This window comes from Microplitis demolitor, chromosome 4 (assembly GCF_026212275.2).
Source record: "Microplitis demolitor isolate Queensland-Clemson2020A chromosome 4, iyMicDemo2.1a, whole genome shotgun sequence".
In the NCBI taxonomy this organism is placed as follows: Eukaryota; Metazoa; Arthropoda; class Insecta; order Hymenoptera; family Braconidae; genus Microplitis; species Microplitis demolitor.
In genome coordinates, this window is record NC_068548.1 from 9346735 (window position 1) to 9366466 (window position 19732).

The 19732-nt window shown below is 30.2% G+C and overlaps 1 protein-coding gene across 1 annotated transcript; it reads right to left on the minus strand.

Annotated features, from left to right (window-relative positions):
* Positions 1-17987: 17987 nt before the first annotated feature.
* On the minus strand, positions 17988-18770 carry LOC106693711 (H/ACA ribonucleoprotein complex subunit 1-like). Its single transcript, XM_053738798.1, has 2 exons — positions 18701-18770; positions 17988-18295 (listed from the first exon to the last, which is right to left on the minus strand). The coding sequence occupies exons 1-2, from the start codon at positions 18768-18770 to the stop codon at positions 17988-17990; spliced, it is 378 nt and encodes a 125-aa protein (XP_053594773.1).
* Positions 18771-19732: the final 962 nt, after the last annotated feature.

Consider the following 19732-nt stretch of genomic DNA (forward strand, 5'->3'; position numbering starts at 1 on the left):
TCAGTACCATTATCAGATTCAAGAGTACATTCTAAATCAGCGTAGACAACAAATGGAACTGGATCTTTATATTTAAAATTTTTAAATTTCAATATTTTATTTTCTTTGTCGGGCAAGCTCATTCTAATCTTATTATATTTAATACAGTCTAATTTATGTTTTTCTAAAGAATTTTCAAATCTAAAATGACACAAGCATCACTCACATAACCATAATTTATTTTTACTTTTTGATATTTGGCTTTTTACTAAACGTGATAAATTTTTTATTAAAGTAAAATGGAAAATTGGTCTATAGTTCTTAAGATTTTCATTATTAAGATTATTATTATTATTATTATTATTATTATTGTTATTATTATTATTATTATTAGCTTCAATCATTAATAAATAAATTATAGGTTTCTTACATTGATAATTAGTACTTAAGTATAATGGCAATATTACACTGGATGCTGCATCTTCTTCATTCTTGGTGAACTGCGATTCAAGTCCGTAAACATTTATCTTCAAGTTGTTCAATTTTTCAAATTTCGGAATGTCTTCAAGAGTTATAGGAAACTAAATATCCTTATAATTAAAAAGTGTGCTGAAATGTGGATATGATGATGTCCTTACTGGGTGAGTAGTTTCAGCACCATATATTGCAGCAGTTACACACCAAAGGAAACAAAATTCATCGTTATTTTGGATGTTGATAACAGCTTTTTTATATTGTATATCTTTAGGTAAGGTGGTAAACGTTGATAACCCAGCTCTCAACGGGGCATATCTAGCGATGTTAATTGTTAAATTTATCACTTCCACTAAACTTCACCCTGAGTCTTTTTGATTAAACTCTTCAACTTTCTTCAATAAAACATCATACACACTACTAGCAAACCAGTTGTCAAGATCTGTCGTCGTCAATATCTCATCACTTGGAGTTTGAAATGTCTTTGTTCCCTCAACAGTAAATTCACTTTTAACATTTTCAAATTTACACATTAAAGTTGTACTGACTTTAAGATTTCCAATCCGCTGCATATTTTCTCGAATTTTATTAATTGTTAAACTTTTTGCATCATTCAAAAATGTTCTTAAATCAATATGCCCAATATTTACAATGCAGCCGGTTGTTATGCGATTCTGAAATGCGTTTTCCATATCTCGCCACTGAATCAGATTTCTAGAATTCAGATCTCCACCAACCACTTGATTACTTAATCGTAAAAACTTCTCATAATATGAATGTAATAGTGTAATGTTTGCTTGTATACACCGTCTCTCTTGGACACTAACTCGAGGATTTAATAGGATGCTATTAAATGATATGATAATTTCACTACAAACATTACAAGCTCTAATGCTCATATCTCTACTGATAGGGTTGTGTGTTAAAAGATCTTCATATGTTTGAGCAATTGTATTCACTACGTTGGAATATAATTGTATCGCCATAGTTAAAGATTAAAAATGTTTTCGTAAAGCACAAAGCTACAGTGAACACGTTTTTATGGCGAGCAGAAATGAACTGATGCATCATCTCTAAAACGTCTTTTTTTATATAAGATCTATCAAAGAAAACCCGACAATGAAAATTTTCTAAAATCGTGTAAATATATAAATTATGTTAATTAAAATATAAATTTGAAAAAATAATTTTAGTTTTTCAGCTGAGTAAATATAAAAATTTTGAAAACTTTTAAAATAACAAACATATATTTAGGTTTGTTATTGAATAATGTATTTTGCAGATTACATAAATGGATAGCGGTAGTTTTCAAAAGTATCTTAATCCTTTATAGCGGAAATAAACAAAATTAGAATAAAATGTAAAAATTTTTCCAAGATAAAGTTTTGAGTAAATACATATATTCTTTTAAAAATTTATATAAGATCCTTTCAAATAATAATAAATACAAATATAAAGGTCTGCTATTGCATAATGTATTTTACTGATTGCATAAACAGGCAGCAGCTGTTTTCAAAATATCTTAATTCATTTAAGTTGGTGATAAACAAAATTAGAATAAAATATATAAAATTTTCTAAGATAAAGTTTTTGAGTAAATATCTATAAATTTTTCAAAGGGCGTTCGATGAGTAAATACGTAAGATTAAAGTGATCTTAAATAAATGGAAATTTTTATTTTCTATTGCAAGTTTACAAAATTTTTCTATACAATATTTTAAACTGTTGAGCAGCTGAAAGAATCTATTAACGGATAAACGGAATCAAATTACGGCTAAGAAGTTTAAGGAAAACATTTTGGTGCAGGTAAATTTTCATATTAGGATAAATCTATCGTAACTGCAAGTGAATATAAAATTTTCAAGAGACAAAATTTTGTTGTGCAACTGAAAAATTTTTTAATTCCTAAATAAATAAATGAAGATTATGAGGTCGGTTTTAGAGAAAAAAAATATGTGTTAGTATAAATTCCCAGCTGTTGTGAATAAATGTAAATTTTTACTTAAGCAAAGTTTTAGTGTGTAAATAAAAGGATTTATTTTGAATGCGTTAAAGCTTTAAAAAGAAACCACTCATAAAATTTGAAGTAAAGAATAATTTAAATTATTCTATAAAGTAATAATTTTAGTTAAAGAATTTTTAAAATTATTTATAGGAGATGGATTTTCTATATCGATGAACATTTAATACAAAAAATTTTAAATAAAGAAAAAAAATATTAAGAATTTATTTCATTTGATGTATAATTTTTTAATTTTTATCGAATCTAAATGTATTTTTAAAACTCCATAAATATTTTTTCATAATGATAAGATTCTACATCTACGAACAAATCATTTCTGTCAATCAAAGTTTTACTCATATGAAAATAGTTATATAAATTTTAAAAAAATTTTTAGTGTATATAGTGGGGTTCAATAAAATATGCTTCGAAAAGCATGAGACGTACCTCCTATACTAGAAATAATACTTTTTATACATAGTGGGGGTTGAAAAGATGTATATTAAAACTTATAAGACAAACCTTCTTACAGGTAAGTAATGTACAAGTGTATAGCGTGGGTAGGTTAGAACCCATACTTAGATATGGATAAGAAAACTTGCTCCACCCGTTTTCATGGTTAAAATTTAAGCAATAGGGTACTGCCCTAATGAGATGGGATGGTCAAAATTTTGCTACCTTCCTCAAGATTTCCAATGTACAAGTTTATGGTGAGGGCGGATTAGGGGCCCTACTTAGAAAATAGATAAGGGAACTGATGCTCCACCCGTTTTGTGGTCAAATTTTAAGTGATAGGCTATTGTCCTAATGAGGTGGGTCGGTTAAAATTTTGTTATTCACCACTGGCCATATAAATACCGGCTACAAACTACATAGCTCAGTACAAGCATCTTGTAAAATTACTTGCTCCTAAATTTTTTTATATTGTGCGTGTGTTTTTTTGTGAAAACTAGTTCGATATATATATATATATATATATATATATATATATATATATATATATATTTTATTTTTGATTTAAAACAAATATTTTTGTGTGCAGTTCGTGAGGTTTTAATAAGTTGTATCTATAAACAATTCAAACACTAAAAATGGACATCAATAATGTAAGTGTATTTCAAATAATTTTTATTTGCTTCCATTTAGAATTTTGAATTTTGATTTTTTTCTTTTTAAATTAGTTAAAAAAATTATTGGTTAATATTTCAGTTTATTAATTTCGTATAATAAATATATTTTTCATTTTTCTGTTTTTAGATTGTTGAAGAAGCTTGTTACTTCCCAGTAAAATGGATTGAGAAATTTAGACTTGCCATATTGTGGCAAACTTTGATAAGACATATTTGCCAGCAAATAGGTGTTGGGACGGATCCCACCCAAATAATCATCCAAATAGACCAGCAACGTGCAAGGCTGGTTAATCTTGGGAACCACATTTAGTGTTTTTTTTATGGTTCACGATGATGATGAGAATGAATTGAGATTAGCAACACTGAGAAATGTGTCGTATGACGAAAATTATTTTTTCGTTGATATGATTACAGCTCGGTGTTTAAAATCAGGCGTAATTGGGGAAGGATGGCCTGAAAACATAATAAGTTTTCTAAGACCAAATGAAGAGCCAATAGCTAACGCTGAAAACAACATTGGCTTTTTCATCCCTGAAGATAACGCCGAAGAATTCATGGATGATGAAGAAATCCTCATTAGTGACGACGAATTCGAAGAGCTTGTGAATTTATCATCATCATCATCATCATCACCAATGCTGCAAGATGAATGATGGGAATGAGATAGGATTCGCCACCACCAGCATATTCACCCCCACCACCATACTCATCGGTCAATATGCCATCAACTCGCATGTATGAACCATCGACATCGACATATATGCAACCACGACTACCAACACCAGTGTATGGACCATTGACATCGGCATCAACATCTTTCCAGCCGCTACCTGTGATGGAGGTAAGCAATTATGATGATGATGATTCAATGAACAGTTATTCCCTATTGTCATCATCATCATTACCATCAAGTTCATCACAACCAGAAATGGTGATTGAAAATCCGGAAATGAATCATGCTCAGTTGATGCAGTTAGCTGCTGTACTAGCTACTCAGTCAACTCAGACGTATTTTCAACCACAACAACAACAATATCCGCAACAGCAACAACAACAGCAACAACAACAGCAACAATACCATCAACAACAACAGCAACAGCAAAATGGGTATTTTTATAATTATCAAAACGAGTTTCATTTTTACAACAACAATCATCAGTATATTTATAATGATGTGGAACTTAATTTCGTTCAAAATAATTTCATTAATGCTAATGATTATGATGACATGAATAACTTACTTAATAATGACAATTTTAATTGATATTAGTATAGTGATTTACATTTTTTTTTTAAGACTTTTAATTTTTTTGTCAAGGTATAATCCTTGTATTTTATAATTATCGCGAGTTTATTTTCTATGATCAATGTATACATTTGTATTGTAAAATTCAAATATTTCTATGCATTATTATTGAAATAAAATATTAAAAATAATAAAGAGTTTATTAGCCTTAAATAAAAAAATTAATTTCCATTTTTTTTTAGTTTTATTATTTCTTAGTGATAATTGTATACAGTTGTAACGTAAATTTAAGGAATGATACTCATTATGTAGATAATAATTATTGACAATAAAGTTTGCAACCTCTCAATAAAAAATAATAATAAATTTTACAAAATTCATCATCAAAATATTGCCTCTCATTTTAGTTGTAAGATGATTACTGCTAAGGAATTAATTATTGTTAAGACATTAATTAAGTTTAGAAATAACTATTGATTCTTATATAATACGAAACGAAGTCATAAAATTAATTTACTAATCTCGATAAGACATTTCAAAATCGTTGTATTCGCCACCAAAATAAGTAAGGTAAAGCTTATGATATGGTACGGGGTTCAGCAACTCTTCGAAATAAGTAGGATTCTTCGTTATCAACGCAGCCGTCCTCCTTGGTAAAAATACATTGAATTCTTTATTGATTGATGCAACAACTCTAAATCCGAATTTTGTATTGACATTTTTGAAAGCAGTTATTTGATAATTCCCATCTTGTTCCGATTCGTTCAGCTTTTTGGTTGGTAAAAATATGGGTAATTTGATGGCCTCATTCTCTTTTGAAAGATCCATTACTTGCTAAGTATTTTAAAAATATTAATTTTAAGTCTTCAAATTTCGAACAGTTTTAATAATTTTTGACTATTAAAAGACTTACCTGTTGAAAAACGATACGATAGTGCACTACTCACAGAACAAATCGCTAAATAACTGTGAAGATAATGGCAAAACTTGAGTTTTTATGCTCGTAATTCCCCTCTAAAAAAATGTTCTTTGTGGGGATTTTTCACAGAAAAATTATTTGGGGATACAGAGTAAAAAATGATTGGCTCAAAACCGGTTCAATCAAGCGTTAAGCCCCCTACTTCTAATAAAATAAATAATATTCTCAGAAAAACTTTCGAGATAATTCTCGAATGTTCGACCCCCTCCAATCCTACGTAAAACAGTATAAATTCAAAAATATATATACTAAAAAGTTCTTTAATATCCACTAACTCCCAAAAATCTGCTTTTATCGATCAGCGGAAACAGGTCCCAACGAAATCTTCATTACCATTATCAAGTTCCGATTAAATCTGCATAATTACATGAATAAAAAATTAAATACTTAGATAAAATATTTACATGTTAAAAAAATTATCTAGTTTTTTTAATTGCAGGAAAAAATGGATCGAGAATTCAATATTCAATTAAACTTTATTGAAAGACGAATTCACTAATTAATGGTAGTACCATTAAGAGTATTTCTGAATTATGGTGAAGATCTATATCTTTTGGACTATACTTTTGGACTCTGGATCTATATCGGTAGACCGATAACAAATGGACCAATAGTTATGATGGGTGACACAACGCAAGAGTTGATTGCAGATGACTCCCGGCAATAGTGGGTACTCCAAGTGCCCAATTCGAACCGGGAGTTAAGAATACTCTTGGACACAGTCGTGGAATACATTATTGGTTGGATTGGTGATGACATCGTTTATCATCAACAGCAAATTGAGGCCAACATAAATAATTTCCAACAATAACAACAACAACAACAACACGCTGATGATAAGGGCGTTATTATTATTATCACAATCGAAAGTTCATCTAAAACATTTTTTTAAATTCGTATGATGATGATGAGAGCATGGACAATCATTTTATTTAAATGATGATTATTATTATTGTAAGTGCTTTTTATATTAGACTCAGGATATTTACAACTAAGCATTTCTTAAAATCTTTGGAATTATTATATATGATATAATTTTTAATTTTTTTCTTTTTATTCTTCTAAATAGAAGGTTACAAATTTTATTCTTAATCTACACATACCTTTTTTTGAAGTTTATTGAGATTTTTTGAGATTTATACATACATTTCATAAATTACATTAAGATTTTTTGTTAAATAAAATAAAAAGTTCTGAGATATCCACTAAGTCCCAAAAATCTGCTGTTATCGATCAGCGGAAACACGCCCCAACTAAATCGTCATTACTATTATCACCCTGATAGCCAAGTTGGCGAGAAACTGACGAGAAACTTGCAGCCGCAACTGGAACCAAGTTGATCGCCAACAGTTGGTACCTCCAATAGTTGATGGACATTTTCTGAGAAAGTTGGTGGCAAAAGTTGTATATCCAAAAAGTTGACGATCACTTTCTGAGAAAGTTGGTGGCAAAAGTTGCTTGCAAAAGTTGGTGATCATAAGTTGACGGTAAGTTTACTTTCAATTTCCTCAGAAACTTGCATTCCAGTTGCGGCTCCATACTGCCGCCAACTTTCTGAGAAAGTTGGCGGTAACTTGTAGCCAAAAGTTGCAAAAGCTGAAGTTGTCGATAACTTGTCGTCAAGTTGGTCGGAAACTAATGAATGACCAACTTTTTCTCAATCAACTCGTGTTATCAGGGCAGGTTCTGATCAAATCTGCGTTACCATGAGCTCGAACCTAGCCTGCATTATCATTAACAAGTCTCAACAAATCTACATTATCATCAATGAGAAAAAAGGCCCAAAATATCGATGAAATAAATCTATATTACTGACAGCAGCTCCAAGTATCGATAAGAACAAATCTACATTACCAACGATTGTCACTTACCATGAGTCAGTAAGGTAGGGTGCCGTTTTGCTTTCAGGCCAAAAACCCTCGTCTTCATCTGCTGCAGCCCACGGACTCTCTCAAAGAAAAGAAAAAATTTAGAAAATTTTTGTCTCGCGGTATTTCTTATTATGTCACCATAGCTAAAACTCTGAAAAAAATTTGTTCGAAATGTTTTGAATTTAGAGATTTTGAGCAACGAAATGCTTTTTTTTTTAAAACGATTATTTTTCACGAAGTTACAGTCTTCCAAAAATCACTAAAAAATTTCTCCAATTTTACTGTTCCTTTCATTTATTACATGAGTATATTTGGTTGCTTTAACTAAATATTCTATAATCCATCAACAAAACAAATTATTAGAAACAATAAAATATTTTATGCAACTTACGCTAAGAAAGCACGTCTCCGATTGTCTAAAGATGACACTACAAAGAATAAATATCGCGAAAAATGTCCGCATTGTCCGTGAAAAATATGACAAATCTACACTTTACATATATATATATATATATATATATATATATATATATATATATATATATATATATATATATATATATATATATATATATACATATATTCGATTTCTATTTATTTATGTCAATTGACGTTGTTTTCCATACTTTTTTGAACGTCATCAAGTACTGGAAAACCGAAAATTAAATTTGAACTGAGAATTTATTTTTTGACGGCCGGTTGAACGAAGACGCTGACTGAGTTGTCGAAAAGTCCACTCGATATTAATCGAATTACTGTCACGCCACATTCCATCAGCTCCCGAGTAGAATAGAAAATCATAGGTGGCCAACCCGTAGCTAACAGATTTGAGTCATACCTCATCACTGTCTAATAGACTTGGCCAGCCATAACCCCACTATGTAACGTCATATTAGCCGATGGCTGACTGATCAGAACAAGCCAGTGGATAGATTCAAACTTATATTCAATAGCTAGGTTCAAACAATAAGGTAGTAAGTGTGCAACTATAAATAGCTCATCATTAGCTAAAAAATTTGAGCTAATGACAAGATATGAAAAGTAGCCAGTAGTTAGCTAAAAAATATGAGTTTATGGTGACGTCAATTTTGTAAAAAAAAAAAAAATTATTTTTTTTAATTCACACTGTCTTTACTTGTCTGTTTTTCAGTTTACAATTCAAATTTTTTTTGTGACCCTATTCTTGAATAAACCGTGATATCCAGTTAGGCGGCGACGGGAGTTGAACCTGGATCCATGGCAATACGAGTCTCGCGTGATATCCACTGGGCTGCTACAGCTGGTTGAAGTCGACTTCTATTCGATGATCCATATATGTTTGATGTCGTGATATTTGTAACTAATAGTGACTAGACAAAAATAAGATATTGGTGAGGTAAAATTTATTTTTTAAGAAGCTCCATCTATAATTGATAATTACTCGACATCTATTAGATACTGGTGAGTTACATTTATATTTTTATGTGGAACCGTCTGTAGCTAATCGCGGCTGGACAACTATGAGATGCTGATGAGTTACAATAATATTTTTATATAGCTCCATCTGTAAATATTAGCGATGAAATAGTCATGAGATACTGGTGAGGTTGATTTCATTTTTTATACAGCTCCATCTGTAACTAATGTTAAATGGACAACCATGACATGCTGATGAGCTACAGTTATAATTTTATGTAGCGCCATCTGTAAATATTAGCGACGAGATAACCATGAGATACTGATGAGTTACAGTTATATTTCTATGTAGCGCCATCTCTAACTATTAGCGAAGAGATAACTATGAGATACTGATTAGGTGAAATTTTTTTTTGTACAGCTCTATCTCTAACTAATTTTTGTTAGACAACCATGAGATACTAATGAATTGCAATTATATTTTTATGTTGCGCTGTCTATACTTATTTGAGGCTAGGTTGAAGTATTGTTTAAGCTGATTGTAAATTGATTATTTTGAACAAAAAATATTATCTGGTTAATAATCAATAACGAGTTAGTAAATTCTTTTTATATAGCACAATCCGTAAATAATAAATAGTGGTCAGCAGAGCATTTACAGTGAGTCTTTTTTTGAATTCAAAACTGCACTGTCTACAAATAATTATTTTGAGCTAGCTGTGAGGTACTCAAGGGCCAGCGTTTTATTTCAATACAGCGCCATCTGTAAATTATAAATAATGGCCAGCTATCAGCTTGTAGTGAGTTGTCTCTTGACTTGAAAATAACGCCACCTACAAACATTTATTCCAAGCCACCTATGATGTAATAATGAATCAAGATTTTATTTTTGTATAGTGCTATCTGTAAATAGGAGATAATGGCCAGCTATTAGCTTATAGTGAACTATTTTTTTAATTGAACACAGCGCCAGCTATAACTAATTATTTTGAGCCGGCTGTGAGCAATGGTGAGTCAAGATTTGATTCTTATACAGCGCCATCTGTAAATAATAGATAATGGCTAGCTATTAGCTTATAGTGAAGATCCGTTAAGAATTTCGGGTGCTATCGTGATAACGAGGCGCATTATATTGTGAATATATATATATATATATATATATATTGAGACAAATTGCTTTTTCTCTTTGCGATTTTAACCAGCAGCCACCAGAATTCGCGGGTTGAACCCTGACCAAGGCTGGCCTCTAACAATATTTGATTTTACTTGGACAGAGCACTGGGCTGGGGTTCTTGCAAAGCAAAGACCCGCACTTATTCAAACACGGCAACGTATGTAAAACTCACTAAATTACCTCACGGCTTATGACTTATCAATAGATTTCTTATTGTTGATGAACTTATCAATTCTTACTTGATTAATAATACTTTTATTAAACTATTGAAGGATCTTACCAGTAAAATAGGATATGAATAGGATGAACAAATAGTATGTAAAATCAATGATTAACAATATGTGCGTGTTTATTGCCAATTATAACAATAAAAACTACTTACAAGAAAATACAAGCGCTGGATGCAATGTAAAGAGATGTGTAGCACAGTATAATTTTATATTACGAGTATCTCGCCAGTACGTACAGTGATAGTTACTGAAACTAACTTTATCTATAATAATTAATAACTAAACAATAAAATATAATTGCAAGATAATTGCCAATAATGTACAGAATATCGCAAGTTAATTGCCCGAATTACAATTAGGTTTTTGCAAGTAAATTGCCGGAATTAATACTGAATAATTAATATAAGAACGTCTCTACGCTAATTGATCCAAGATCGAAGTGATTGATCGATGATTAAGGGCAGTGTTACCAGAATTTTTTTCAAGAGACCACTAGTGTTGACTCTGAAACCACCAGAAAACCACTAGCGCTCCCTGGAAGTTAAAATAAGTAATAAAAATAATTCAAATAAAAGAAAATAATAAACAATTATTATTTTTCATATGTATTTTTATAATAAAACACTTTTAATCATAATGGATACGGGCTTAAAATAAAATTTCTCATAATAATATAAATTATAAAATTCATCATAACAAAAATAAAATAATAATATGTTGTAACTAACGATAAAATTACATTTACTCTATAATAGTATCGGTTAATCATTAAAATTATGTTCTTCGTCAGACGAACTGTCGATAAAATTTTGAGCTCCATCTTGAGGTTGATAAGTGTCTTTGGTACTGATTTGATTGATCACTTCGCCTGGAATATCATAGTTGTTACAACATTTACCAGCTAATGCTAAGCCAGCTCGCACTGTTAAAAGTGATGTCAACATTGGCAGGTCCATCTTATTACGCTTCTTATTTTTAATTATATTCATATTGCTGAAAAGCCTCTCAACATCAGCATTGGAGTGAGGTAATATTAGAAGTGATATCGCAAAACAGGCTAGTTTTTTAAATCTTATTTGGCCTTGAGCATCCTCAAATTCTAAAACTTCATACCAAAATTTTTTGGTATCCTTAGTTTCTTTCCACTTTAAAGTATGAATTTGGTACCATTGATCATCTATTTAGGCTTTGAAATCCCCACTTTTATTAGAGTTAAAATGTATAATTAAATCGGTGATAGATTCCTTGTTAGGATTTAATACGCTGTCTACACTAATTCTTTTGATAGTTTTCATAATATTTACATTATCTGGTAGTCGTGTTTTTATTTCATCAATCAAATTTATAACAAATGTGATGCATCTGTTGCGGGTTGCTTTCTCGTCATCTTGCGACAGTCCTCTTTCTTTTAAATTTACAATGGCAGTATTAAATCTGTATCCCAAATTACACCGCGGGTCTACAAAATCTTTTATTTTTTGAGTAAAAATATCCACTCTCTGAGTCGGCAATTTTATTTTATTAACAAGTAAGTCAATTAAATTTAATAACTCATCGCACAGTTTTGTCGGGTCTGCATCTTTAGATTAAAATAATTTATTTACTCTATTCAAATCTGTGAGAATCGGAAAAAGGAAAGCAAGAAATACGTAATTAATATCATCATTATACATTCCGTGTAAAACTTCTGCTGCATAACATCTTTTGTCTAATTTGACTATAGAAAAATGAGTTTTCAACTCTAGCCATTGGTTATAAATACGGGATACAGCCGATTCAATCGATAACCATCTTGTCTGCGATGATTGCACAATTTTTAATGGATCTTGTCCGTCATTAATTGTTTTATATAAGTCTTTGTATTTAGCCTGTCTGGATGCGGAGCGAGAAAACCAATTGTAGGTTTCACTGATTATGTATTCTAGATTTCTAGGTAAAAATTGTTTTGCGGCGCTAGAGATGGCTAGCTGTAATGAATGGCATATACAACGCACTAAAATCAAATGAGGAACCTCTTTTTTAAGCTTGGCGTGAACACCCTCATTGATACCTGTCATGACAGACGCATTGTCCGTACCAATGCCCATCATGTTTGTTAATGATAAATTGAATTGCTTTAGAGTATCTTTTATCGCAGAAATAATGTCATTAGCATCACAGTCAACTATCGGAACTAAAGTCAGATAGGTAGATACTATTTTTTTATAATTATTGCTATAATAAATAACTATGATACCCAGGTTCTTGATTACAGCAATATCTGTAGACTCATCAATTAATAAGCTGTAGGGTTGATCTTTTAAGTCATTTCTGAGAATTTGTAAAAAATGTAGTGCCCATATATTCATAATAATTGTTGAACACTTTGTTCGGTGTAACTTGATTTTGTCTTGTTCATTAGTGAGAGAGTGATTGACAACTTCACCCAAGTGATCAATCACTCTTAAGCTCGTGTGCATAGCTGTAAACAATGAAAACCTAGCTTCTTTGATTTTCGAAATTTTGGTATCCACTGGTTTAAACGGTAGCTTCGGTTGAATAGTAATAAGCTGTAAATATTATAAATATATTGAATATGAACATATCTATTTACCAGAATCATAATTAATATCAAGTCACCATGTACATAGAAATTTTGTGATAATAGTAAAAATAAAATACAATCTTGAACATTTTTTGAAATATTAACTTATGAATAAACAAATAAAATATGTAAGCACGACTTACCTTAGAATTTTCTTGATGTTTTTTTGTTGATGCATGACTTTTTAAATCTGCATAATGATTCCTCAAAGTTATACCACACATCGTACACTTAGCTAATTTACCAGCAGTACTATCAATAGATTGTAACCAATCTTTTAATAGTGGATCTTGCAGCCAACAATTACGAAATTTCTGATGATACTGACTAGACATTCTTGTAGATAAATTATATTAAATTTTATTCTTTTATAATATATATGGATTATCTATTTTCTAGCTTTATTTATCTGTCGTTCATCGAAATTAAAAATGAAATACCATTGTCGTAGATGAATAGTTACATTGTGATGAAGAAAGAATAGCACAACAAGATGAAAAGATCAATTTGAGCGGCAAACAGTGGGAAAAAATATATATATATATATATATATATATATATATATATATATATATATTTATATATATGATATAAATATGATCACTACAAGCTTGCTGTGATTTACTGATTTACCTATGGAGGGTATAAACTTACCTATAGAGGATATGGATTCATGCCTCTATGCCTTATACCTCTAAAAAACCACTAGCCACTAAAAAAAAAATTTGCCCACTAGGGAAAGATTAAAACCACTAGTTTTAGTGGTAAAACCACTAAGTTGGCAACACTATTAAGGGCCTGGGACTCACCTCTGAAGTCTGTCCCCACTTCACCCTTACGGTCATGCGTCAACGTGAAAATTAGTCATGTGACCACGGCACTATGACTTGTGTAGTTTCAGACGGCAACAAGACGGGAAAAAATGGAAACCGCAAGGCTGAGGACGACGAAGACAATTCACATTGTCTCAATATATATATATATATATATATATATATGCGTATAAAACAGTTGCTACAACTTTCCAATTGCTGTTCTTGAAATGAAAAGTAGGGGAGACCTGGGCAAGAAAGTTCTCTTAAGCTGATAATTACTTTTAGTGACTTCCAACCATCAAATCACTACTTTTAGTCAATTTCGGGCGTTTATTTTATGGGCGTTTTCCCAAAACTCTGATAAAAAAAAATTTTTCTGGAACAATAAGGATCCCTTTCAAGAAATAATAAAAAAAAAGTTTTTTTTGATCAAATTTTCAGAAGGATCTTCTTGCCCTGGTCTTCCCTGGTACCTTATTTTTATTTTATTATTTTATATTTATGCGTTAGGTTTCTTGTAACGGTTGAATACAATTTTTCTTTCTAGACTTGATTTCAAATGACGAATTACTTTATTGTAGACAAAAAATATAACAATACTACAGATTTTTTTCGGGACATCGATGTTTACAGAAAAAAAAACAAAATATGATTTTGTCGTACGTAATTCTAAAACAATAAAAAAATATTGTAAGAGTGAAAAAAAAACAAACGATTATGAAGGAATAAAATTTTCTGAATTTGATTTGATATGCACATTTTCGAAAAAAATCAGCACACAAAAAAATAAAAAAGAAAAGTAAGTACCCTGTCAAAAAAATTATACGGAAATTCAGCCTAAATTCCTATGTGGGTTTCCACATGGCGTTTTCGGATGGATTTCCATATGGTTTCCTGTAGGAATATTAGTCTGTATTTCTATTTATATATGCGTATCCATAGACAATTTATCTATAGGCAATTAACATTCTAGTTCACCGGATTCTACGCACTAAAAAAAGGGTTTCCAGGGTCAAAAATAAAACTTGATTTAGACTTGGTTTATTAAGTCGAAATTTGGAGCCGTTTTCAAAAGACAAACTCGACTTTTTTTACGGAGATATGAAATACATTGAGTTTTCGCCTTGGTTTAGACTTAAGGCCGTTCTCCAAGGGTGCCCCCCACTTTTTTCCAAAAAAATGTGGCGCCGCCTGGTGGCCGGCAGCCGCACTAAAAAAGTACTAGAGCTGAAAAACTTTATAATTAAATTAAAATTATTTCGAATAAGCAGATGCAAAAAATATAAATTTTATAATGAATAAAAAAAATAAGATTATTTTTTAAAATCATTAGTTAGTTTAAGAAAAATTTAAAACCTGAGATTGGAAAATAATATTTTCATTGACCTTGAACTGTCAATATCATATTTATTTTATATGAGTAATTAAAAAATAATTATAATATTTATCCAAAAAAGGCCAACGTACAAGTAATTTTAAAGACACGTAGAATATTAAAAAAATTACTTACAGTAATTATAAATACCCAGTTGAGCGTAGTTTCTTTAATAAATTTCAGCATTATATTTGCCATTTAGTAACTTTTTATTTTGACAGATGTAAACATCAGGTCTGTACTATTTTGTGGGCGCGTGCAGGGCGCTCAAATATAGTAGCGGGAAAAATTAAATTTTTTAAAAATTCATTTCTTTCAGAATTAGTAACCCTGGAGAGAATGAATTCGCCTAACTTATATATATATATATACAATAACGTATGATTACATATGAGGTACATATAATTATTTATAATTATGTATGTGTATAACATTATCATATCAACATTTATATATACAATGTAAAAATCAAAATTGTAGATTTTTTTTTTACTTAAACTCTTTAATCTATGATTATGAAATCATTGAAAAAAATGTATGTACTTATATTCAAGAAACGATCAAATATTGATCTTATTCACTTTCGTTGATACTTATTTGACTGAACTTGTATAAAGATATTTCCGTTATTCAACAAATATTATTTGGCGAAAGTAAATAATTTACATTTGTGATTGTCTCTTGAATAAGTACATGATTTTTTTACAATGATTTAGTAATCATAGATAAGAAAATAACTGAAAAACATCGGAATTTTGAAAAATTTTCACAAGATAGTTTATAGGAGATGAAATAGCCTAAAAAAAAAGTCATACGGTATTTTGTGACAAGTCTCATAGTTTCGCCAAAATAGTCAAAAATATTTCAATTCTTCGTACTTTAAACTTTAACTTGATAATACTTATGAACTGGTCGATTTATCAAAAAATGATAAGGGCCTTTTTTTATAGCACGTCGAATTTCTATAAAAAATGTATATAAATCTGTTCGACCTATCGATCTGCTCATAAGTTATAACTCTTGAAAAAATAATTTTCTGATCGATTCTAAGGGCTTGACACTGAAATAAAAATAACTAGAAAACAATGCGGAGTTTCGAAAAATTTTATGCGTCATACATTGTCAGGAATAAATTTACTGATTAAAAAAGGGCTATGACTTTTTGTGATAAGTCAGCTAGTTTCGCCCGAAAAGTAATAAGACCTCAAAATTTACTATGAATTTGTCTTCAAGCTTAAATTACTTTCTCGAAGTCAAGTTAGAGTAATTTTTGAAATCTTTTTACTTTTTCGGCGAAACTATCGGACTTACCATAAAATGTCATAGAATCTTTTTTGTAGATAATTTTATTTCCTACAAATTGTCTTATATAAATTTTTTCGAAATTCCATTTTGTTTTTTTAGTTATTTCCATTTTAATGCCAAGATCCTAAAAAAATAGTGTTCTGATTGATTTTAAAGGATTGGCATTAAAATGGAAAGAACTAAAAAACACGACGGAATTTTGAAAAAATTTATTTGAGACAATTTGTAGAAAATAAAATTGTCTACAAAAATGATTCCATGACATTTTATGATAAGCCCGATAGTTTCGTTGGAAAAGTAAAAAGATTTCGAAAATTACTCTAACTTGACTTCGAGGTTCCATAACTTTTGAACAAATGGATTTATCGAAAAATGATAGGAGAATTTTTTTGTAGAGCGTTAAATTTCCTGCAAAAATGTTTGCTGGGCTCATTCGTACTATGAGCCATTGCCGAGGTAAAAAATTCCAAACAGTAAGGTTTCATTAAAAGAAAATTTTTATTTAATAATTATAAAATGTATAATGAGTTTTGCTTCCAGAAGGGGCATTATTATTATTATCATTGTTGTTATTATTATTATTGTTTTTTTTTTCCAGCATTACGAGAGTCATACTCTCGCAATGCTTGAAAAATTGCATTTTTAATTTTTTTTTGCTGGCCAGCATTGGTGCCTCTTTTACTCTTGAAACCTATAAAAAAAAATTTTTTTTATTAATTTTTGTTAAGGTATGTATCGGTAAGCAATATCCTAGTTAGCAAAATGACGTCTTAATGAGTTCTGAATGATTTCCTATTTATGATTTGGACGTCTCAACAGCATCTTAAAGAAGTCTTTGAGAAGTTCTCAAGATTTTGTACAAGCCACCTAGCGAACTCAGTAAGACGTCTTTAAAAAGAGTTCTTTTTTCTGATTTCGCAAATAAGACTTCAGTATTAAGATAACATGACGTCTTAAAGAGTTCCTAATTTTGACTTCATAAAGAAGTTAAAAAAAAAGTGAGTTCTTAAAAATGACACCTTTAAGAAATCATTATAAGACTTCTTAAGGACGACTTCAAAAAAATGTTGTAAAGCAGTCATTCTGACTTGAATACTGTCTGGGTATTCTTATAAAAACAACAAAGAAAACATTTTGAAACGTTAAATTTCTGATTTCAAGATTTTTTGACTAATCTAGTATTAATCTAAGGTAAGTACTCTATTTATTAATTTCCATGTTGTTTCTATAAGTGTATACGACCGATTGTTACTAAGCTATCTATTTTTGTTACCCTATCAAAAAGATCTAATAGAATCCGATCAAAAGTTCCAAAAACCGCATAGAAACCGATAGAATTGTATTAGTTTCTACGCAGTTTTTGACACGTTTGAGTGGATTCCAAGAGAACTATTGCATAGGATAGCAGTAAATCAACTTGACGTCCAACTAAAGCTTACCTTTGCCACCACCACCTTTGCCACCACCACCTTTGCCACGACCACCTTTGCCACCACCACCTTTGCCACCATCTCCACCGCCACCACCTCCACTGTCACCAAATCTTTCGTTTTTTTGGACATGTTGACCGGTGTGGCTGTCCTGGCTAGGTTGGTCACCTCGGGCAACATGTCCACTTCCTCCTTCAACGTGACCTCCATCCCGACCCTGGTCTTTCCCGTCATCCTGCTTGGTTTCATGCTGCAGAAATTTTTTCTGCAGATCAAGCAGGATCTTCTGCTGGCGGTTATAAGCCTCTAGAAAAATAAATATAAATTTTATACAAGCAACTTTCGGACTTGATAAGATATTTTTTCATCTGCAATTAACGTTGCCTACCTTTCAAATTTTCAAAATCCTTTCTCAGATCTGAAATTGTAAGATTTCAAGCAAATTAGACTTTTATAGTGATTTCGCGCACGCCTCTGTGTGTGTGTGTGTGTGTGTGTGTGTGTGTGTGTGTGTGTGTGATGAAAAGCGAAAAAAAATTAGGTACTATCCCTTATCAAGAGAAACGATTGAAAACAATTAGAAAAAAAGAGTTTTAAATACTTTTTACTTATGAATTTTTAGAAGAGTCTGAATCACCCTTCTTATGGGTATTTAACATCGCTAATCATTTTGTATCGTTTCTTTTAATCAGGGACTCATCACAACATTACTTTGATCATCAATAGTATGGGACTCCATCACTTGGATAAGCTCCTCTTCCTCGACGGAATATTTCTGCATTTTGAGCCTAAAAAATATAGATGAAAATTACTACTAATTTTAATATATATATATATATATATATATATATATATATATATATATATATAATATAATATATATATAATATAATATATATAATATAATATATATAATATAATATATATAATATAATATATATAATATATATGTATATATATATATATATATATATATATATATATATATATATATATTAGGGTGTGCCATTTTTAGGTGACTTTTTTTTTTCAACAAAAAAACAGGCTGAAAACTCGCAGGAAGGTAAAAAAAGAACCCTGTTAAAAGTGGAGCTCTTAATATTAATATTTAGAGGTGCCTATTTCTAATTTTCCATTTCCTATTTAAATAACATGGAAAAATAAAAAATATTTTATTTTTTTTTATTTTTCTAGCTTGGCATTCGCACCTCATATAAATAAGTCCATAGCATAATCTTATAGAAAATTTAACGCTCTACAAAAAAGGTCTCTTATCATTTTTTGATAAATCCATCCATTGAAAAGTTATTAGAGCTGGAATCCAAATCTATAATGAATTTCCAGACCTTTTTACTTTTCTAGCAAAACTATCAGACTTATCAAAAAATGTCATGGAATCTTTTTTATAGACAATTTTATATCCTACAGATTATTTTCAATTTTCATTTTAATGTTAAATTCTCAGAATAGATTAGAAGACTATTATTTTTACGAGCTTGGCTTTAAAATGAAAATAACTAGAAAACAATGCGGAATTTCCAAAAACTTCATTAAAAATAATTTGAAGGAAATAAAATTGTCTATAAAAAATATTCTATGATATTTTTTGATAAGTCTGATAGTTTTGCTGGAAAAGTTTAAAGATCTGGAAATTTATTATAGATTTGAATTCCAGCTCTAATAACTTTTGAATGGATGGATTTATCAAAAAATGATAATTGACCTTCTTTGTAGAGCGTTAAA